The sequence below is a fragment of the Aplidium turbinatum genome, chromosome 12, assembly GCF_918807975.1.
Source record: "Aplidium turbinatum chromosome 12, kaAplTurb1.1, whole genome shotgun sequence".
NCBI lineage: Eukaryota > Metazoa > Chordata > Ascidiacea > Aplousobranchia > Polyclinidae > Aplidium > Aplidium turbinatum.
Genome location: NC_137483.1, coordinates 8,399,862 through 8,423,094, shown reverse-complemented (window position 1 = coordinate 8,423,094; position 23,233 = coordinate 8,399,862). Strand labels below are relative to the sequence as shown.

The 23,233-nt window shown below is 38.6% G+C and overlaps 2 protein-coding genes across 3 annotated transcripts; both read left to right on the top strand.

The window, feature by feature from the left end:
• Positions 1 to 5: 5 nt before the first annotated feature.
• LOC145780984 (uncharacterized) lies at positions 6 to 14,521 on the top strand. 2 transcript variants are annotated; one of them, XM_082592673.1, is made up of 20 exons: positions 6 to 167; positions 360 to 564; positions 828 to 994; positions 1,319 to 1,500; positions 1,828 to 1,943; positions 2,171 to 2,337; positions 5,403 to 5,520; positions 5,909 to 6,084; positions 6,463 to 6,696; positions 7,020 to 7,228; positions 7,602 to 7,732; positions 8,158 to 8,308; positions 8,894 to 8,957; positions 10,193 to 10,357; positions 10,773 to 10,971; positions 11,690 to 11,994; positions 12,422 to 12,574; positions 12,807 to 12,883; positions 13,229 to 13,374; positions 13,808 to 14,521. In XM_082592673.1, the coding sequence occupies exons 1-20, from the start codon at positions 6 to 8 to the stop codon at positions 13,945 to 13,947; spliced, it is 3,267 nt and encodes a 1,088-aa protein (XP_082448799.1). In that variant the 3' UTR covers positions 13,948 to 14,521. The 2 variants fall into 2 exon arrangements, with proteins under 2 accessions (XP_082448799.1, XP_082448800.1); XM_082592674.1 differs by lacking the exon at positions 6 to 167 and having other exon boundaries at positions 397 to 564; positions 2,180 to 2,337.
• A 3,445-nt stretch (positions 14,522 to 17,966) lies between these two features.
• LOC145781026 (uncharacterized) lies at positions 17,967 to 21,405 on the top strand. The gene is made up of 2 exons (XM_082592733.1): positions 17,967 to 18,232; positions 20,569 to 21,405. The coding sequence occupies exons 1-2, from the start codon at positions 18,047 to 18,049 to the stop codon at positions 20,953 to 20,955; spliced, it is 573 nt and encodes a 190-aa protein (XP_082448859.1). The 5' UTR covers positions 17,967 to 18,046; the 3' UTR covers positions 20,956 to 21,405.
• Positions 21,406 to 23,233: the final 1,828 nt, after the last annotated feature.

Genomic DNA, 23,233 nt, shown 5'->3' with positions numbered 1-23,233 from the left:
TAAGTATGGATGACTGTGATTTAGAAAAACTCTCCGCTGCCCCTGCTAAACTATCCCCTAAATTTAATCGGAACACAACAGAATATGATTCAACGGTGCCAAGTAGTGTTGAAAAGATCAAACTTGACTGTTTAACAAGCGACAGTGGGGCATCTTACCAGATATTTGTAAGTATTGTATTTTGCATGACCTTGTTTTTGCATTACAATTTTTTAATTTTGATACTATTGTATGTTTGTTTTCACTACAAGTAATTGGTTTTTATTGCAAAACACAGAATCAGTTAGTGAGATAGTTAAATGCAAATGTTTGATTTTTATTAGCTTATTTTTTGACTACTGGATTATATGCATCATTAGGGAGGTGGTGGTGAGAAGACTATCCTGTTAAAAGAAGGTGAAGTTAATGAGATTCGAATCGAAGTTTCAGCAGAAGATGGCACTGTCAAGAATTACTTCGTCCGAGTTAAGCGACTATCTGCATCCGATGCATCTCTTACACAATTATCTTTATCTTGCGGCAAACTTGACCCTACTTTTGCAATGGACGTAGACGAATATACATGTAGGTGTAAATGTATAGTGCATTGATGTAAATGAAATACAGTATGGTATATGATCTGTTTGATAGATTTTATGTAAAATAATTTCTGCATGTTTTCATATAATTGAATAAGCCTAACTGCTTTTTAGTGTCATTACTTGTTAATTTTTGCAACTATGCAAGCTAAATATGCTACAATTGTGTTTTTCAATAACCCTGTGCATACAATTTTTAAAGCATTTAACATTAAAGGTTACTGATTGATTTAAATGTGTGTTTAACAGCTACTGTGCCTTGTAATGTTGAAGAGGTGACTGTGAAGCCAGTAGCACCTGACAAGAAATGTGTCATAGTTGTTAAAGGAAGTATGGAAAATTTTGTTATGCCCTTGCTTCTGGGTGAGACCACAATTGTTGTTAAAGTGAGTTCTGTTGATGGAACCAACACAAAGGTATGATATTTCCTCATTTACTTAAACATATTTGACCCAATTGACTTTTTTAATTGCGAGCATCCCTTTCAATATAAAAATGTAACGCATTGCCTAACCCAGGAATACATTTTAGCTTGTGAGGCTACATGGAAATACTATTCGTTTTGAATTGTAGTTAACTTTCATAAACCTTTTATTGAGAAAGCTTGTATCACTAAATTTATTCAAACAAAGAAGACCAAACAGTTGATCAAGTTTGACATAAATCTGATGATGATGGTTGCTACATCACTGTATTTTTTTATATTTCTTTGTAATATTGATGGTTTTGTTTTATCTAAGGATTACAACATCATAGTGTACAGGAAGCAATTGCCATGGCCAGTGACATTGAAAGATGCAGCAATGGCAATGAAGACAGAATGTCCAATGACATTGTCACCCATGTACAATCCTGTTTCGATTTGTGGGAGTGACCCTAAAGTCTCAATGTCACAACCATGCATTGATATGCTTACCAGAAGGTAACAGTCTTCAATAAAAAACAAAAATGTGACTATGAATCCAGCAAGCTCATTGAAAACTATTTCTGTCCACATTCTCTCTTTTTTGCTGTTGACCTCATAAAAAAGTGCTAATGATCAAAGAGAAATGTTGCTTCTAAACTTTTCAGTTATGTTTTCTTAATTTGCACTTAAAAACTTTGAAATAATAAAATCTTCTGAATTAAAGTCTAAAATCTTATCTGGTAACAGTTGTTATTTGTATGCTAAGTCTTAGAACAAGACACCTTAAAACATAGTGTCTTGCATTTACCATGTTGTTTACTGCATTTGTTAACATACATTCAGGTCTAAAGTGAATCCTCTGAACGATGTTGTATTGGATAAAGACTGGAGAATGATTGATATTGATTTGGACAAACTAATATCTGATTGTGTTGCTTCATCTGTCTATTTGTACAAAGGTATATGTAAAAAAATACCATCGATAAGTTCATACTGGCAGCTATATTTGTCGGCATCAAATTTTAGGAAAATCAAATCAACGAATTTTGAAGACTATTTTGTGCTGAAACGAGATTGCATTATTCACTGACCAATTTTAAAGTTAACAATTAAGTTATTGCTGTCTGGCTTTTGTTTATGAACATATATTTGAATTTGAAAACGAATAGAATTTTAATCGTGTTAGGTGTGAAAGATGAATTGCCATTTCGAAGCATGGCCAGTCACTTGACTAAGTGCGAAGCAAAACCTGCAGCTGAGGTTGATCCAAAAGCAGTCACCGACACCGCCTGGTATAAAGCTGAGTTCGAGAGTTCCACAGTGAAGCCTTCTGAATTGAAGCATAAAGTTGAAGTAGGTTTATCAATGATCGTCTACACATATAGTAGGGCAGGTCGATTTTATACTTTTTTCGGAATATTAAAGTGAATAATGTACCGGTAGTTAGATTTAGCTGAAAAACTCACTTGTGAAATATCAGCCATACCGGATGAGAAACGGCTTGCGGAAATTTATTTGATTTTTTTTCTCGATTTTTGAAAGAAAATTGCATTACCGCTAGATGGCGCAAAACCAACTTCGAAAATGGCTGCTTAGTTTTCGTTTAAACTGCTTTGACTCAATCCTTCGGGAACTCAAAATGAAAACTTTTATGTTCAGGCGTACGCTTCGAAGTAAAAAATTAATAAAAATGAAACAAATATTCAGTATACGCGAACTACAGTAAGTGAAAGTTGGTTAGCTGAGCCAATTCGTCGTAAGAGTGACGATAATGACCTTAATACAGAAACGGCCTGCGCATATTTCTAGTGAGAGCTTTATAGCAACAATTGTTTTGTGACGATTTTCGAAACCGTAGGAAACTTGCGAAGCTTCCGAAACCAGTTTTACGCATCTCTCCACACCTTGCGAATGTGAAGGTACATCAGAAATGTTCAGTTTCCGATCGTTGTCAACGAATGATTGAAGGTCCTAATTTGAAACTTCCTGTGTCAGTGGTGGGTTTGGGCTTTCAAGATCGCTGATATCCACTAACTCTTGCCACTCGTTTGCATTCCAGTTGACTAATGGAATCTTTTTTGCTGCACTGTGCTCGCTAGAAAAATACAAAAATAAGTTAGCGACTGCTAAAATTTTTACTATCGACGCCAAGAAAAAAACAGTTCAGATTTTGCTGCTGTCTGTAATTTTTCGCCGATAACTTTGGTTTTTGCGTAGGCTCGATCCAGTTTGGACTTATTCATAATAATGTGACGGAGATCAATTTCCGGTCTCAAAAGATGTTTTATGTCATGTAATAATGCATTGCCAAGCGATGATACAGTCACTCCTCAAAGCTCTAAACGGAAAAAAAGGAAATTTTACGGTGCTGTATTCGCAGGCCGGCACTCTTGCTTGTCCTAAAATAAAACATGATGACATTAAAAAAAAGTAACTTACGGTAATAATAAATCTGTGATGCAAATCAAATGTTACCGGCCTAAATTATAAACATTCAAACATCAGGGATTTATGGCAAACAAATGTAAAATAGTTTCGGTATATAAGTTTTTAGGTTACTTATACTCTTTGTGCACTGAGCTTATTAAATAACATCAATATTATGCACGTGTTGATTTTTTCATTGTGGTGCCAATTCATATGTAGCCTATCACTTTCAATCGACTAGATAAATCGTGCTTACCTTGTCTGACGCCGAACACGACGTGCTTGAGCTACTTATCCATTCGGGTAATTCTGATGGTCCAGGTATGTCGCCTTCCTCCTCGTGGAAGTCATGGGGAAGTTTTTGTAGCCGTTTTTCATTATTTTGTGCTTTTGAAACTGCTGATCGATCAACCAATAACAATTGAAAGATACCTTTAGGACCAATTTTTAGCTTTTGATCCATCAGATAAGCTCTTTCTTCCAATGGTATTTTGGCGTTTGCAGAGAATACACAGAGAATGTGCTCTTTCTTGCAATCCAAGAGCTTGCAGTTGACTCGAGTTTCCCTGCATGCCACAACTTCCAGCGAACAAATACATGCCCAGATTAGCTTTTGCTCGGCCTTTTGCGTGTATGCAGTTTATATTCTTAACCAATTTCAATAAATCTTTAATTTTTCTGTTGATGGCTTTGTCAGAAATCAAACGTAGGCGAGGATTTAGCTTACTGCCTGCCAGATACTAATTAAATTCTCGCTGATGCGCAAAACAATACCCCAAATATTTCTTTCAATTTTAGCATTGTTAAGGTGGTAATAATATTGAATTAGTTGTTTATAAGTGCTAGGTTCCGTTTTGGCAAGCTCGCAAGGGCCTCCTCCATGATGCTGTTCACTTTGTTGTGTTAAACGTGGATTTTCTTTTGGCATGTTTCAATAAGAGTTTGTGAACAAGAAAATTTATCACATACTAGCTGAAATTAAATAAGATTTAAAAAAACTTTATTTAGATCAACTGATTCACTGGCTTGTCAAATCGTTGTTAAAGTGAGTTCAATTCATTGCTGGCCTGTCAATTCATTGCTCAAAACGATCTATTATATTCATAAGAAGCACATCTCCAATGCTGTAATGATAAGTTGATTAGGCTACTCAATCTAATGGATAGCTTAAGTATATAGAGACGCGTCAGGCTTATAACAAGCACTAGGCCTACAGTCTATCCTGTGAGTCCATCACTGAATTAACTGCTTAATTTCAATTCAAGCTAAACAACAACTTTTTCACTGTTCAGGTCTCCTATTCTTATAAAATTCCGCTAACTTACTGTGATTAGGTAGGCCTACATCATCTATAAAGTATGGAGAAAGTCATCGCGCGTTTGCGGCTGTTATGACGACTTCCGCTAACGGCGCTACATATTCGCGCTTTTCATAAAAAACGCGGGGAGCAACTTTTAAGAATTTAATCGTATTTCCGCAAGCGATCGTTGCACTTTACTTATGTTTTTTACTTGCGAAAGATGTTTTTCACTTATTGGCAGCTACCGGTACTATATTCCATATCAAATTTTTAAATCGACCTGCCCTAACATATAGTAGCTTACTGAAACAGATAGTTCCATTGATATTCATGTTCAAAGCTCTTCGACTGCTTGAATGTGCAAAATCCATGCAACGATTTTGTCTTCATCGATTCGCCCCCATGTTGTCATTGTGAAAGGTTTTGAGTCAAGTGCACAACTAAAAGTAACTATTCGACGCCGATTGAGAAACGGCTTCGTACCATTTTGATACATACTGTATCAAACTATGTCTATCAAAATATTGTTTTAATGGTCACGCTATGCAATTGACTGGCGCTATTTAGCATTATTACCTAGGTCATGGGCCACTTTAATTAATTTTCAGTTATTTTATAAAAGCGAGTAATTTGCCGTTGAAAAGCTTTCGTAGTTGTTTGATGCTTTTATCAGTACATTTGACCTGGTTAGGTGCGCAATTGGGAGAAAAGACTCCATCATATGGCCAGTGAGTCTAACTCTGATGCTTTGATGAAAGACGTGGAAAATAGATTAAAGTCTTATAGAAGCAAACTTCCATTGAAGCCGGGTTTGTAACTACTCTAAAATTGTCCAAATAAGCTGCTGCTGATCACTGAAAAAGTTAGGTTGTTCATCAGAATTGTTTACTTTTTGCAGTATATTCTTCCAATAATAACGTTTTAACTTTCACCTTGTACATTATTTTTTCGGAGGATGCGTCTTTGCATGATGTGCGAAACGTCAGTGTAACATTAAAACACCTTGAATCTTCACTTATGCTGTCCATGAAAGTTAAGGGTTTCTACTTGTAATGTTTCTTCTTCTATTGTTAACTTCTCATCTTACTCACTGCATACGCATGCTGATGTTGAGCCAACGTTAAAAAGGACGGATTTTGGTTTACGATGTGTTTTCAACGTCTCATCTTGCCACATTAAACATTATTTTGTTTGAAGGTCAGACGCTGACATTCCCAGAAGGGGAATCCCCCATTGAAGACCTTCATCAAATTTGCATAAACTTGGCCGCGGCTGTCAAGGCGAAGAACAAGGAATCCAAGTTTCATTTGAAGCTTGCATTCGCTTTGGAAGAACAGCAACATCTGGCGGAGTTGTTCGGACTCTCGAAGCAAGTCAGTTCTGTATATCTTTGAAGATGAGTTTTGTTTTAACTCTAATGTAGATTGTCTGTCATGTTGTTTAATTATGAAAAGAAGATTTTTTATTATATATTTTTTTTTTGCTTGAAGTGTTAGTATATGAAGAAATGACCTTGTAATAATGTTGTACTGTTATTATACGTTATTGTTGTGCAATATTGTTGCACTGTACTTCATGTTTGTACTACCGTTTCACAACATATTGCGAACGAATTGGCACTCTACCTCAACAGCCAAACCTATTTCCCCGACCAAACGAGTTTCTCAAAGTTTGAATCAGATTTGAAATAGGATTTATAGTATCGTACTACAATGACACATTGTTTTACTTTATATTTTGCAACTTTCAAGGATGAAGACTCTTCGGAGGTGGGAGCGGGCACTAATAAAGCTGCTCAGGAGAGTTCAAGGCTGGAAGAGTGTCAGGCTATCGCTAGACTCCGCGGTGTGGCTGCAAACGCTCCTGTTGCTCTTCAACTAAAAGCTATTGATGAGGAGTACAAGAGCCTGTTGGACAGTGGCCAGTCAGGAAGAGCAGATCACGTACAGGAATTGTATGCCTGGAGGTCGAAACAAGCTTTAAAGGTGGGTTGCAATATTTTTTTTTTTTTCTATCTGTTGTACCGAAGGCAAGCTTGCAGAAATTGCTTTTGCTTTAAAATGCATTTCATAGACTGAGAAATATCAAATAACTCACAAATCGGATTATATGATGACTATTATTACTGCATCTTATAAAAATAGATTGCATTCTGACATTGCATATTGAATGACTTTGTAGGTGAGGCTTGTCTAAATGTCTAACTAGTAGCGGTGTAATTGAAACTGCAACCGCTACATTGGGTTGTGGCTAAAGTTAGGTTGTCATCAGAGGTTGGTGTGTAATTGTATGTGCTGTTTTCACCCAGGGTGAACAATCTGGGTTGCGACACTTGGATGAGAATGAACCACTTGCTCAAGCCTATCTCAAGTTCATGGACGCCTTGACACTAGACCCGAACAATCACTTATGCAACCTGCATGTAGCCCGATTGATGCTTGAGAGGGGCGACCACCAGGAAGCAGTGGTGAGGCTCCAGCAAGCAGTTGGCCTCAAACCTGTTAGCGTTGAATCACGGTGATTTTGTGTTTGTTTTTCGTTGCATGTATACTGTAATTGTATATGCATGTACCGTACCTATGTGCTACGTACTGGCTAGCTGCAGGACTAGGTTCGTTGTGGCGCCATGGATGATCAGGACTTAATTCTGACGACACGATTCTGAAGACAGTCTGATGAAAAGTACTTTGCAGCTTTGAGCAATAAACCACCTTTTCCTGCCATCTTCAGATGCTGAAATTAGACATATATCCTTATCAACAAGAAAATTTTGTGAACCTGTACGCATAACCTCCTTCGGTGATGGTCGGAGTGTGTTTACAATACTGTATAAGTAAAAAAAATTTACAAGTTCAAAAACTTCTAAATATTGTGCATCGTAATGTTTTAGATTTTTTCTTGGCTTGGCACTTTGCAAACAAAGTGGTGGCCCGGGAGATCGGTTGCCAGAAGCGCTGCTGTACCTGCATGAAGGATTGGAACGACTCCTTATGCGAAGACAGAGCGAGGCCGAGACAAAAGGTAAAGCTTAAACAAAGGACAACTTAGATAAACGTTAATGAAGAACAATTGCATCTTTGCAATTGCAAAGAAACATACGCAGATATAGGACTTGATAATTTGGTCAGTTTGCTTTAAAATTATTCTAACCGTATTATTATTTAGATTTTCCTAAAGGGATATTTAAACGCAGTTTGATAGTAATTTTGTTTTGGCTTAAAACTTGGTATTAATGATTGCTTGGGTTTGTGGTGAGTTCACTTCGCAATTAAGTTTGCCTACGACTGATGATGTGTTTTACAGGCAGATAGACAGTTTGGCTTATAAGTTAGCCTCAACAATGATTGTGTTGATAATGTTAGAAGATTGTACTTTGCCTTACTGGTTGTTCCAATTCCTGTCAAACATCTGTTAAAACTATAACACTCATCTAATCGTACTCCCAGAAATGACACGTTCTTCGTTGACTGATTACCACGCTGAAGATATCTTCAGATTGTCCAATGTCCAAGTGCTCCGTGCTTTGATGGTGCTGGCTGAGACGTTGAAGAAACACCCGCAGCCGGGAATGAGGTCGGCGAAGGAAGTCTACCACTGGTGGGTGAAGGTGTTGATATCAGTGGGGAAAAAGTGTTTCACTACTTTAGATGTTGACTGTCTCTATTTGATGAAGTGTTGCCACACATGAGTTTGCGCGCAATTGCTCGTGAGATGATTTGTGGACTGGACAGTCAGGCAATTTATTTTTAAACATAATTAAAATAAAATTATGCATTGCAAGCCATCGATTTTTAAGTAAACACAACGCATACTGCGCACCAGCGTAAGTAGCTACGTGAATATAATATGAACGCTTTGCTTACGATTTCAACCTGTGTTGTGAATCGAAGAACTGCACAGAGTTATTTCAATAAAGTTTCAAAGTTGCGAAACTTCTGCAAAAACTGGCAGACCCCCGCTAGCGCGGACAAACGCCAGGTCTCATCTACGGAAGAAGGGAAAAACGGATGGCGATGAATGCAATGGCCATAACAATTTATTCTCATCTGGTACCAGCATTGAAAATTGAATCAATGCAAAATTGCCCATGTTATTCTTAATTATGACGTGCGATGAAAAAACGCATGGTTTCAGTGATTATAGGAATGTAAAACTGCATCATCTCACTCAAATATTTTTCAGCGTATGTCTCCACTCTTCAATAGCGCTGTGTTCCATGTTTTACCGCGGCCATACTTATCAACAGGTGAGAATCAGGCAGCGCCCTTACGTTTTTTTGAAATTTAGCCAAAATCCTGATCATGAAATTGACGTTTGGGATTAATATCGGACCAAACCTGCTGCTAAGGTTTGATTTGCAGGAATTTTCTATGGACCTTAACTGGTTATGCGTCAATTCAAAGCCGATAATTCAAAGCTGCCAATTCAAAGCCGATAATTTATTTACGATAAAGGCAATAACCCTAACACTAACCCTAATCTTAACCCTGAGATCTCTGAAGAACAGACATCTTTCATTCTGAGATCCCTGCCTTAAAATTTTGTCTTTGAATCATCGGCTTTGAATTGTCGGCTTTGGATTGTCGGCTTTGAATCATCGGCTTTGAATTGTCGTGACACCACCTTAACTATTCCAGCAATCTCTGCTAAAAGTCAGAAAGGAAAGATTGTAAAATAGACAAATTGCTTGTTTATTTCAAGTGTGTCGTTAAAACTTGATCTGATCACAGCTTTTCATTTGGTAATAAGTGTTGCACTGGAAAAACCATCGTCACCATTTCAACAGCAAAACGGTGTATTTGTATCTGAGGAAGAATAGATAGGCGATAGTGGCTATTGTAATGTATTGGAACCGCACCGTTGCACTCTTAATTTTGTGTTGGAATTTGCTCTTACCAGCGTCTCGCATTTTGCTTTACGCGCTTTTCATGACGTCGTAATTGGTCGCTTTTAAATAGACTTCCTTGGCGGTGTTGCGGCAGTTTTCTTACATTCTTACATTTATTACGTTATTACAATTATATGTTCAATCGACTTAGTGTCGGAGTCATGTTGTAGTTGTCGAAGTCTGTGCAACATTATAACTATAACTCTGCATAACAACTCACAGATTTCTCTTTCAAATTCTCACAAACTAATTGAAAAGGGGTTTCAGTTTAGCAGGCCATGGCCCTAAGAAGGGTCGCAGGGCATTTCTCACAGGAGCGGCGTAGGCCTACTATTCATAATTATGAGAGTAATCAAGGATGGCCACTCCGCAATCGACGGCATGCCTTTACGTGTCTGGCAAAGACACAGCCACATGCTCTTGAGCGGTGTGCCTTTTGAACGTCGAACCATTGCTCTAACCACTTGGCTATGCAGCCTACAGATGTGTAGCCGATAAATAAAATGTAAAAGGTGCGTGACACTGGTGGCTTCAACAAAACTCGGCTGTAAGATCCAGCGCACCTGCTTCACACGTTGACTATTTGTTGTTAGATTGAGTGGACGCTACTAGATGCACATTATCAGCTGCTAGTGCTCATGATGGGAGATACTTCCAGCGATACCGCGTGGACAGCACAACGATGCAGGTACTTGTCAGCCATGATACGTTCGACAACCATCCCGAGAGACAATCAGCTGCTTGCTTTGCAAGAAAAGGTATTTTTTTATGACATCTTTCTCGAAACTTGACTTCTCTTAAATGGATTGTTGCTTCTCTTGTTTGCAACTTTAAACGAAAAACTTGCTTCAATGTGTTTTCTTGTTTGCTTCTCGGAAAACATCCTGACTATAAAACCTAAACGATTCTTTGGTGCTTAATAACCTTTACATACAGATGCAACTTCATTGTAGCGTTATGCCTTCTGTACATCTTTATGTGAAGATGGAATAAAAATCTTTTTCTCTCTCCCTTGTGGAATGATTTTCCTTAAAATAATGTTGATAAAAGTGTTTCTTGTCTTTTTTCAATTAATCAGTGTTTTATGTCATCATAAACGTTACAAGAATTCTCCTGGCTGCTCTTCCAAATGAGTGTTTTTCCTGGTATCATCCAAGTCCTTACTTCCTCCAGGTGTCACAGCATCTTGCCAGCATCAATCCCTGTAACAGTGAGTCCCTCTACCTTCTTGGGTTATCCCAGCTCATGATCTACGATAGCGAGCTGAAATCCACCAATGAGAAGTCTTTACTAGACGCTATAGCCAGTCTGGAAGCCAGCATCGCTCTTGAGGGCAAGCCGGCGTCCGGGGAACCCCCTGTACTTGTAACAGGTGAAGCATCGTTTTCATTGTTTGGCCGATATTTTTATTTACAACTTTGGTGTAGATGGAGTGATTACTTTGTTACACCATAAACAACAAAATAAAATAAAATAAATAAAAGAAACATAAAAGAAACAAAAGAAACAACAAAATAAAAGAAAGAGTGAAACCATTCACCAAGCAACAATACGACAATTTTCATGTTGAAAAAGAAACTGTCACCTTTTTCGGCTTGTATCAAGCCTTCCTTTAGCATTTGAAAGAATCATCATCCCCACTACACTGGTACAAGAATTGTGTTGAAAAGATTAACACGTAACAATTGAAAACACGTAACAGATCTAAGGGTCCTCTGGCAAACAACTGCCTGTTGAGCCCCTCCTGGTTTGCATGAATATAATATTTATATTGACTTTCAGAATCGGTTTTGAATGTCACGAATCAGAAATTTACTTTTTAGGAACTTCTTGTTTTTTTATCTTCATAGAAAGTAGGAAAATTTGTTTGTTGTTGAAAAGATTTTGTAATGCATTAATGATTTTCATTTACATTGGGTAATTAATTAACTAATTATATATTGAGTTGTAAATATAGTTTGCGAACCATTGCGTTGTCGCGCATTTGATGTGATGCTACTGCGTTTTCTTAAAACTAGACATCTAAAATTTTGATGCAAAATAATGAGTACTTCTTCTTTTAATACGTTGACGGTTTCTTTTTTTTACAGGCCAGCAATGGTGGCAGGATAAAGTTGCAGCCGAGAAAGCAAAAGCTCAGCCGGCCCAGCCAACCAGCCCGACGAAAGCACAACCTGCTGCTAGAGGTAGAGGTGCCGCGCCTGCCGCTCGTGGTCGTGGTAAGGGAGCTGCATCAACGCAAAGAGGCGGTAGAGCACCGGCTAAGCCAGCACCAGCGAGAGGGCGCGTTGCACCCGCTAGAGGAGGTAGAGGTGGCGTGACGTCACCAACAGCTTCGTCATCCGACACGAAATGCGACAAGGCGGCACTACCTGCTAAACCAGAAGAACCGAAGGTGGTTTGCATTGAAAAATAAACCCTATATTGTTCCAATATTTCAGAGCACGGCCCACGAAGCGATTGATCAGCTTTGGTCAGATTTTTATAAACAAATGCAACTTTTAAAAATTGTTTTAACTCTACTGCTCCGTGAAATTTAGAAAATGGGTGGACAATTCTTTTTTACCATCAACACTGGGCAACACTCACCAGCGCAGCTACCATATTGCGCTTCGCTAGTCAACGGTGTAGGCTAACTTACGCGTTAACCGTAACACTTCCAATCGTAAATGTCTTTGGCTGTCGATTGCGGAAAGAATTTGCAGTGACAATTTGTTGAATGCAATGTTGAAACATCTTCGATCGTAAAAATTGGTAGTTTTTACTTTTGTAAGCGCCACTGCTACTCCCGTTCATATAAACAGCTTTTTGTCACACTTCAGCGTGTGGCCCCTCAAGCAAGCAGCAAGCCAGCTCCCATCAATCGGTCCTCCTACTTAACGAGGATGGCTCTAGCTCGTGGTTTGTCTAGAACTGATGCCAGAAAGGATGAAGCTCGTGGAAGATACGAGGAAGTAATTAAAATGGCACCAGAGGTAAGTTTCATGGATTACATAACTAGTTACATTTTTACACTCATTACAAAACTTTATGCCCAATAATCGCTCTGTGAAAGAGCACTCAACAATGTACCAAACGTTAAGTTTTGATAGTTGTAGGTGAGGTACTGGCTTGTGTATGCTTGTCACTGGTCAGCCTTTATTATAACATTCAGTTTTATATAATAACTTATTGGGTGACCACGAACTGACCAGTATTTTTCTGCAGGTACACGACTCTTACATTGAACTTGCTGAGCTGCTCGTGCGAACCGACCCCTTGGCTGCTGTGGATATTTACTGCAGGTAAAAGTTAATGTCTTGCAATAGTGGTTTTGAAAATTGGTTTGTTTCATGGTCTGAGGGTGACACGCGAGACTGCTACGACAGTTTATCGAAAGAACAACGACGGCAATTGCCGCTGCATTTAGTGTAAATTCTACGAAGAGAACTATGCGGAACATTTTTAATCTGCATAGCAGACACATAACCGACTGGTCCGCAGATGGCAGTAGTATTACTGAAACATTTCTCTTCATTGCAGTCGTTTTCTATTCGATCCTACCTCGTTTTGATAAATTTTAAAACAAAAAACCTTTTCGATAAACTGTAGTTCCAGTGAAATTTCTGAACAATGTTTTCTCGTTGTAGGTTTCCAAGCAGCAACAAGGAAGAAGATTCATTTGACGATGCGTACTTGAGTGGAGAGATCGTCAGCATACTGATGAAGCATGAAAAATTTGACGATCCGCGTATGGTGGATCATATGGTCAAGTGGGGCCGAGTGATGGGAATTGGTGAGACTTTTTGTTTTCCCCACTAAAAAATGATTGCTGCTATACGGCGCTGTGTCTTACGGCAGCAAACATTTTTTGTTATTCATTTTAACTATTCCAACTTTAACTAAAACTAAATAGAAAAGTTTAAAGAGGCTGAATCCTTGACAAGTTAATGTAACGAGTAGCCCAGCCTGGTGCATTTTTTAATCTAGGCTAATGTGTTAGTAGAGATGCAAACTCAAAACGTTCCCACACACAGAACCGGTGTACTGTAGGCTAATTGCTTACCTTTTGTCAGCACTTTTCCGTGGCTACCAGCGACATTTACTTGGATTTTATAAAACTTTAGTTTTCCGCTGAAAACCCTGCACCTTGTTTCTCGGATTCTTTTCGATTTTTGCGACTAGAAATATTATAATCTGATAAATGACAAGTTCTATTTATTTTCTAGGAGTTCTTGAGAAGCACATGGGTATTTTAGATTCTAAGTTTAAAACTGAAATGCTGAAGAACATCTACGCCGGTGTGCACAGAAAGGCTGTAGATGATCCTGACTTAGCTGCATTCTTCAAGTTCAAGTGTTGGATTTAATCTTCGGCTCGTCTTGGTAGTGAATCTAGTCTTGCTGTGATCTTCAATTAGCTTTTTAGTCGACTCTGAGCAATTTCCGTAAAACGCAAAATGCTTTTGTGGTCTAATAGCCTGATTCAAAATATCCGATAGTTTCAGTGCGTCTGAACAAATGGTAGCATATCTCAGACAGAAAAATCATTTTTACATTAATTTAACGTCTGCAGACGTTGAATCAATGTAAAAAAATGGTTGATTTGCTGTCTGAAATATGTTTACGTATCCGAATGTAGTTTGCTATTTTCATTTGTTGCTGCCAAATTAATTATCATTCACTGTGAAATGACTGCTTTAAAACAATATTTTGTGCTACCTACTTTCTAAGCACTGTTCTGGCTTATTGTGAACGCCGGCCTGTGAACTGTATTCTACTGTAGTGTGACCAAATAGTTTTACAATCAGTGGCATCATGCCTGTACTTTGTGTTTGATGATGTATGATGGTTTTGAACTGTTGCATTTCCTTTTCTTGTATTTGCCTTATTTCATGTTGTGCCACTGTAGTTGCTTTTTATTTTTATCACGATCGCAAATCTGATCAACGCATTGACTCTTAGCATAACCTATGCTCTGATTATTTAGTGTTGCCCCAGCACCCTTTTCAACAGGTTTAAGCAGTCTAGCACTCTAACTATCGTTAACACCCGACTACTTCGGTGGATAGCCTATTGTTTTAATGTTGGTTCATGGTGTGCATTTGGCTATTTCCCTGCTTTTATCTATTTTCTATCAGCACCCTTCTGCATCCCCTGAAGTCGATTTCAATAGGCTACCCCGGTTGCGAAGTGCTGTTCGAACTATATATTGCCAGGGTTAGGATTGTGGGAATCTTCATCCTCGGACTAAGAAAGCTTTTTTGAGAGCTTAATCTTGGCAGTTTTGCATACTGTAGGGCCTAAGCCTACTTGTCAAGGTTTTGAACCACTGCTGACGCCCGGTCACCGAGATTAACAGAATGGAGCTTCCGTTTGTTAAAAATTTATTGTCTGAATTATTCCATTCACTGAGTGCCGCAGGATGGAAAGCAATGCATGAATGCGTTGTTCAATCACACACCCTAAGAACCTAAAAGAGTGGGGTCTAGTTTTGGTTTGATTCCGCAGCTTTGATGCATAGCCTACGATAAACCGAGTCGTTTATACCGAACATTATTTTGGGTCTAAAATCTCCAGAAGATCTTTCTTAATTCCTCAGTGCTGTTCCAGGCCAGCGTTCTTTTGCTCTGTGATAGCGTAGAATGTGGGATGTTGCGCTTGAGCAACGCATTTCAAGGACTGCTCAACTCAAGGACGTTTCAACGTCCGCCCCGATAGCTCAGTTGGTTAGCGCGTGATTTCGTGAACGAAGACCTTCAAAATCAAACGGCGCTGTGGTTCGACTCTCGGGATGTGCGCTTGAGCAACGCACGTTGAGGACTATTCTCAATTCAGTGGCACCTAATGGATGGAATAATTCCCCGGCAACAATCAGAAACTTCCCTCTGTAACCGGCCCTGCGTCAAAAGTCTCTACAAGTATGCAAAACTACTAGGAATAACCAATCAAGGCTTTGTCAGTCCGAGGATAAAGATTCAAAACCAACCAACTCTCCGTTCCTAACGAATGGAATAATTCACAAACAGCAACAACAAACTTCACTCTGTCAAACTCGGTAACTGGGCCTGTGTCGGTGATTCAAAGCCTCTACAAATATGCAAAGCTGCCATGATGACGCTCTCAAACAAGCTTTCAGTCCAAGAATAAAGATTCCCACAAAGATCAGTTTGTTGTGATATTTTTATCACAAACATTTAAGTAGGAAGTAGCTCAGTAATTTCATTTGACTATTCTACTTTTGGGAATGTTAAAGGCATACTAAAGGAAAATTTCAAACCGGAATTAAGCATTAAAATGAGTAAACTGAACATTCAAGAATACATTTCAAAAACAATTACCGAAAAAAAATTGTTTTCAATGGCGCTGGCAAGGCCCAAAGTCCAGTGCTTCATTTATTTTCATTTTTTTCAAAATGACCAAAACGTGCAAACACTGCTCGAGAATACGTCATAAAAGCCAGCAATAACAAAAGCCACGTTACCACATCTGATGTTTTGAGCAAACTGTCTGCTGTTTTGATGTTAAAATGTGCTGTTTTGATGTACATACCCCTACATAGCCTACAGTCAAATCGCCCGCAGTAACAATTATTGCGTGATCGGTTGATTGCTAGCCTTTATGACGTAGACTGTACAGTCGCACGCACGCTTCGTTGCTCAGGCTCAATCTCGTTTTGAAAGCTCTGACAAAAGCACGCGCGCAATGGTGGTCAGACCGCAATGGGGCAAAATTTTATTGAAAATCGTATTATGGTAGCATGTTAAACACAAAGAACGTGGAAAATCGCCAAGTCAGGTTTTTCCTTTAGTACCCCTTTAAAAGTATCTTGCAACCAATCATAAAAATCAAGATTTGTATGAAAATACTTTTCAGTATATTTTTGTTCACACAACTTCCTTTTTTCTGCAGTTTTTTAGTAGTTTTTGTTTACACACTTCTTTTTTTCTCCTATTTTAGTAGTTTTTTTTTTTACTTTCTGGGTTGTTCTGGGATAAATTTTTGCTGCTTCCATCTGTTTTTGTATCTTGACTGCGTTTGACCTAAAAAACTAAAATGTGAAAAAAATTGCCATGGCAACACTGATAATTTTTTTGCTTTTACACGTGAAATCGAGTTTGTCCATCCATCCCCCTTATGATCCTAGAAGTGGAATCTGATTTCTGAAAGAAAAAGTGGGAAATAAAAAAATAAGTCATTTCTGAGAAAGTTTTGATCATGGATCCTAGAGTAGATTAGTTAAAGCTGTTTATTTAGACCTAGCTTGAGGTGGCTGCTGACTAGATGACCGCCTGGTCTTTTTGCAGTCTCCTCGTCATATGATACGGTATGACACACAGCAGATAATTGCATATTTTGTATTCTTTTCATGTTTGTGACAAATAAATGAACTAACTGTACTCATTGGTGATTATTTAAATCATACTCATCTAGCATACCGTATATTGGCATTGCAGTAAAATTCAAAATGCCACGCACTACCCTGATCATCCAGTGAATCCATCATGCTACTATACCTATTTCGCATTTATTGGGAAGCTAGGCTAGTTAAATTCAATTTAAGACACAAAAAGTAGACAAAAGACTATACAGTCATTGAGCCAGCTGTCCTCATTCAGGATATGTTGTACGTATGATTTTGTCGGTACAGTCAGTGTCCACATTACTTTATGATATATTATGATCATTGTACGTGTTTGATCCAATCTGTCAACGTGTCAACCTTGCAGAAAAAGTGTTGTTTGGTAGATTACTTACTGAGGAAATGATATTTGTGTAACCTTCTGATTTAACAAGTGCTTAGAAATACATTTAGACATTTGATGTGAGTGTAAATAATATGATACATACAGACCATCTCCTGAGGATGCCAGTTGACGCCAAACTGTTTTTTATTACCGCAATGTTTAACCCCTTGCAAGCCCATATTTTTACTTGAGTAGTCGATGTCTTGTATGTCCTAAAAGTCTGGGCAGAAAAAGAACTACAGTAAAGACTAAAGAGTGGAAAGTCTGGCAAGCAAAACGTTGTGGCATAATATGCACGATATCAAAGCTGAATCTGTTTATGAAATGACAGCTTTAAAAAACCTTGAAGAGTTGAAGAAGACAAGTCAGCACATTAGCATGAGACATATTCATGTTCATTGTAAAGCTTATTCACATTCTAGTGAGAATTTAGACTGCTTTCATCAAAATCAATTATGACAAACTATTTCTACTGCATAATGTATTGTGTATTTGCCTACTATTTGGATGTAAAGCTAACAGTTTTCGAGCATTTACGTTTCTATAAATTAGTTCACTTTTGGTTAAGACTTTGTATTTGTCTGCTTGCATAGCCTATAGCAACTGTCACCTTCGCTAAAACTTCTGTTGTTTAGATTGAATTTTTATTAGTAAATTGGTGAAGTTTAGCCTATATTTGTGCAAATTAACTTTGCATGCAACAGTGACATAATATTCTGAAATGTCATTTCGTGGCCGAGGAAGAGGTGGAAGTTTTCGAGGAGGAAATTTTCGCGGTGGTCGGGGAGGGAGAGGTGGTTTTGGAGGAAATCGTTATAATGATGAACCACCAGAGTATGTTGTGGAACTGGGAACCGCAATGCATCCTTGTCAAGAAGATTTAGTTTGCAGATGTACAAACGAAAAGGTAAGGTCAATGGTCAGTATGCAAAGATGTCAATCCCTTGCTGCAATGTCAGGATTGCATGTAGTGTTGTAATGTCGGGTCTGCTACTACTTCGGCAAGTCCGATTCTGCGAGTCCAATTCGACTAGTCTGATTCGGCGAGTGCCCTATTTGGCGAGAGCCCTTTTCGGCGAGTTCCCTATTCGGCGATTTTTCAAATATTTTTTTTAAATATCGAGTACCGTAGCCTAATTATCATTGTCGCTTTTACATTGTTTTAACGTCGCTAAACGTTCAAATAACTCCCTAACCCTTAACCCCCTATCCCTTAATCCCTAACCCTCTAACCTTTAACCCCCTAATCTTTAACCCCCTAACCTTTAACCCCCTAACCTTTAACCCCCTAATCCTTAACCCCCTAACCCTTAACCCCCTAACCCTTAACCCCCTAACCCTTAACCCCCTAACCCTTAACCCCCTAACCCTTAACCCCCTAACCCTTAACCCCCTAACCCTTAACCCCCTAACCCTTAACCCCCTAACCCTTGACCCCTAACCCTTAACCCCCTAACCCTAAAACGGCAATAATAATTAGGCTACGGCACCCGATAATTTAAAAAAAATTCAAAAAATGCCGAATAGGGCACTCGCCGAAACGGGCCATTCCGTGTAATGTCATTAGCAATAGAAGCTACTCACATTTGTTACTCTGGTAAGCCCAGCAACTTCGTGCATCAGCGTGACTTACCAGCTATATATGTTATTATTTCAAAATTTTTACAGATATCAGGAAAACAAACAATATGTATTGCTTAATAAGTTGTTAAAACCACAGTTTCAAGCTGATTATTTCATATGTACTGGTTTTACTGTAATGCATAGTTTTTCAAAGCAATTTGAAACATTTTTATTTTAACAACCAGTTCAAGCCACTCTCCAATCTCCATTGAATGAATTTTTGCAAAGCATATTACTCATGTATGTTTATGGGAATAAGATTATTACTGTACTCTGCTTAGAAAAGTATAAACGTTGTTTTTGAGAAATTTTTCAATTTTATTGAAGTCGTAAGAGTGTCTTTTCAGTCTCATCTTGTTTAAAAACGGATTTATCTAAATATGATTGTACAGTACCTTATTTTACGGACCATAAGGCGCACTTTAAATTCTTTTTTTTCCTCATAAATTGATCGTGCGCCTTATGGTCCGATGCGCCTTATGTATGGATCACCTTGTCGGCAGCCGTGGCCCAGTGGTTAGCGCGTTGGGCTCGCAGTCGAGAGCCTGCATGTTCGACTCCAGCCACCCGCACTTGCTGTTGTTTCTCTGGGCAAGAAACTTTACGATAATTGCCTCTACCTAGTGATCGATTTCGAGTAATGGGTAGTACCAAATTCACGTCATAAGTAGAGTAGACAACCGGAAACAGACATTGCCGTCGGCTGCTGCGTGGGTCAGGTGTACGTCGGAAGGCGTACACCGATGCACAGCGCTCAAGTCCGCTTTCCCGCAATGCAGGATAAAGATAAACAAACAAACAAAGTGCGGTAGCCGGTAGTGCTTTATTGCCTACACTCAAAACCAGTACCGATATACTATTATATATGGTCCGGTGCGCCTTATGTATGAACAAAAAACTAATCAAAGCAATTTATTGACAGTGCACCTTATAGTCCGGTGCGCCTTATGGTCGTAAAATACGGTAGTTCCCTGTTGTTAAGTCCATCTTAAGACCAAACAATTTTGGGCTTATTAAGCAGGGGGCAATTCTCTGCCTCTCCCATTTATTCGGTAATTTCAGACCAAATTGGACTTAATAAGTGAGGACAACTGGAGACTACTCAGATTTTAAGTCATTGTTTCAATGACTGTTTTGTCACTTTGAAAAGTATTTTCTAAATACAGCTTCGGTAGAGAGTTTGTCTTGTTGAACCATAGGCATACGAAGCCGAGCAACGTTATCAAGTTTAACATATTAAAGATTATTATATTTACAAAAACACAAAACTACGCAACAATTAAATATCGAACGTTTTCGACATCACACGATGTCCTCTTCAGGAATAACATATATACAATTTTTACTACATCTGAAAAAATACAATGGTTATTATAACTTATTTTCTAAATATATGCCATGTGAAGCGATTGTTGAATCCATTCCCCTTTCATAGGTCATTCCAAGAAAATCATCCAAATAAAAAATTGAAAATAAAATTTCAAGTTTTTCTGTTTCTGTTAGTTTTGATCAAAATAGAGTTTTGCTTCCACAATCCAATAACCTATTGAGAAGTTATGGAATGTTTAATGAGATCCCTTTTTCAACTAGTGCTGTGCAGTAACTTTGGCCATTTTTTAGATTCCTTACTTCAATGCTCCTGTTTATCTCGAAAACAAGTCAAGAATAGGAAAAGTTGACGAAATATTTGGACAGATTCGTGAATTTTATTTCTCCGTTAAAATGGCGGACAATATGCAAGCAACATCATTTTCTGGAGACACAAAATTTTTTATTGATCCCGCTAAGTTACTTCCGCTCCAGCGGTTTTTGCCTCCTCCTCCTGGTTCTGTTGTGAAGCGGGGAGGACGTGGTCGTGGTGGAGGAAGAGGCCGGGGAGGAGGACGCGGTGGTGGAAGAGGAAGAGGAGGAGGTGGTGGTTTTAGAGGAAGAGGAGGCCGGGGTGGAGGAGGAGGATTTCGAGGTGGAGGAGGTTTCAGAGGAAGAGGAGGACGTGGAAGATATTAAGATGGGGGTGTGCAATTACTGCCTTGTCATCGTGACTCAGCACATAAGCACACCCGGTAATGAACCTGTCGTTCGCAGGGTTGCTTTGGTGCGTTAGAAAGGACTATGGTTGTGACGCTTTGGCATCGAAATTAGAAATGTGCTACAAAAGTTTTGCTTTTGTGCTATGTTCTCTCACTGTTTCTTGAATAAACGAGAAATTTAGGATCTGCGAATTCCATAAATAAAGCAAAAAATGTATCAAGCAGCACCTTCCTTTTCATAAATTTGCCGTGTTGCGCTTTCAGACATTTTTGCTAAAAATACCCATGTTTAGTTACTAATCTTGGTTTAATGCGGATAGGTTGCCTTATTGTGATCTAGTAATTTTACAAAGTGAATCAATTTGATTTCCGGCTTAGTTACTAATATGAATTCTATGGTTGAATTCTTAATAAAACTTGCAAAGTTTTTAACAAAACACCATGACTCTCTGGCAAGGATTTGTCAGGGCAAAGATGTTGACGGACAACATTGATTCAGCAATTAAGGTCGTTAAGACTGACATGGTTTGCGTTTCTACGTTCTTGAAAGTTTTGTATCTTTCAAGTATCCTTAACTGCTTAAGGCAGGAGCGGATCCAGGTATTAACGTTAGGAGGGACGATGTCATTGACATTCAGGTAAGGGAGCGTTCAAATATTAGTTACGTAACGCTGTTTTTCCGAATTTTTGACCCCCCCTCCCCATGTGACGCCAACGTAACGTTTTTGTCAACGCCAACGCAACGTTTTTGTTTTGTTAGCCAAAACCAAAACTGTTTCAAAGTCTTGTTGTTTTTTCGCTTTGCTATTCGATCCAAACGCCCGATCGTACTCACGGACCTGTACCTAGGTCGATCGAGTTTTGTGGGTAGGCTACTGCATTGACAGTGGCTTTCACATATCTTGAAAAATCAAACACAGAAGGAACAGCTTTAGGGATGAGCAGGTGTCTGGACTTGGTGCCTTGTAGCTCTGCCTGTAGATCACGTTGGTAATCGTTGGCCAGAAAATGATTGCTGCACACACGGCAGTGCTTGTTTACAGGTGGGTCTTTGAGTTTCATCGCCGAGATCCATTTCTTCAGCTTGTCATTATTCATAGGTAAACGATGAAAAAATACCCCTTTGACGATTCCCCGGTTAGTACAACCGGTAGCCATACAAGAAGCCACCATTTTAAGGGCGTAAAAACTCCCTTAGCACAAAGTTGTTTGCTGTTTCGGTAGTCTACGCGATTTGTTCCTTGTGTTTGCACGCAAAACAATAGACCTTGGATGCGGCGTTGTCAGCCAATCACGTCATCAAAAATTTTGACCAATCAGAATCATTCAAATCAAAAAAGGTTTTTTAATTAACGGTAACACAAAAAATAAAAAAACTGTTGAAAAATGTTTTATTTCAGAAAGATCTACAAATACAAAAGTCATGTATTTTCGTTGCAGTGCACCTTTAAGTTTAAAGCATAAAGACCAAAAACAGTCTTTAATGAATTTATTAACAATTAACATAATGTACTTCAATAGCTGCTGAAGTCAATGAGACATCTGTGGTCGATCAAAGTTGTCACTTTCATTACAAAGCAAACATACGGTAGCCTACTGCTTTCTTGCCGACTTGTGTGAAAAAGCGCTTGAGCATATTTGTTAAATTCGCGACACTCCTTTTCAACTTTACGTTTCTTGGCAAAATCCATAGGAAAATATTTAGTGCAAATTCAAAATCTGAAAACAAAGAAACTAAAAACACAAAGAACTAAAATTTAACCAACAATCACTATAATTTGTATACGTTCCCGGTTTAATTATTACACTAAACAGCCAAATTTCACTTTGATCTAGAGTCTAGACCAGGGGTCGGCAACCTACGGCCCGCGGGCCGGATCCGGCCCGCCAAGCAAAATTATCCGGCCAGCAGCATTTTTGCAAATTGTAGTTGGCGGGCCAAAACGAACATCCCATTATTTTATGCTGCCATTTGGTTTTACATAACAGAATTAAGATTACTAAATGTTATGTAAAACTTTCGCAATTTTTACTTTTCCATATTTATCCGTAACGCTCACTTGTAATCACGTAGCCTGTGTACTTATGCCGCAACAATGCTTAGTTAGGGCATTGTCGCCATTTTGAATTTCCTTGATATTCTTTCTCTGCGAACTGCATTTTAGAGAGAGCGACGTTGCAGGCCTGACAGATAGTTTGATAGATTTGAAGTTTTAAGAATTAGTTTGTTTGAAGGTTGATAATTTAGAAATATG

Excerpts from the sequence above, each read along its gene's own strand:
- LOC145780984 (XM_082592673.1), top strand. The coding sequence starts at position 6 with ATGGATGACTGTGATTTAGAAAAACTCTCCGCTGCCCCTGCTAAACTA. Across the intron at positions 6,697-7,019 it reads GGTCGAAACAAGCTTTAAAG|GGTGAACAATCTGGGTTGCG; the intron begins GTGGGTTGCAAT and ends GTTTTCACCCAG. Across the intron at positions 13,375-13,807 it reads GGGCCGAGTGATGGGAATTG|GAGTTCTTGAGAAGCACATG; the intron begins GTGAGACTTTTT and ends TTTATTTTCTAG.
- LOC145781026 (XM_082592733.1), top strand. The coding sequence starts at position 18,047 with ATGTCATTTCGTGGCCGAGGAAGAGGTGGAAGTTTTCGAGGAGGAAAT. Across the intron at positions 18,233-20,568 it reads GCAGATGTACAAACGAAAAG|ATTCCTTACTTCAATGCTCC; the intron begins GTAAGGTCAATG and ends GCCATTTTTTAG.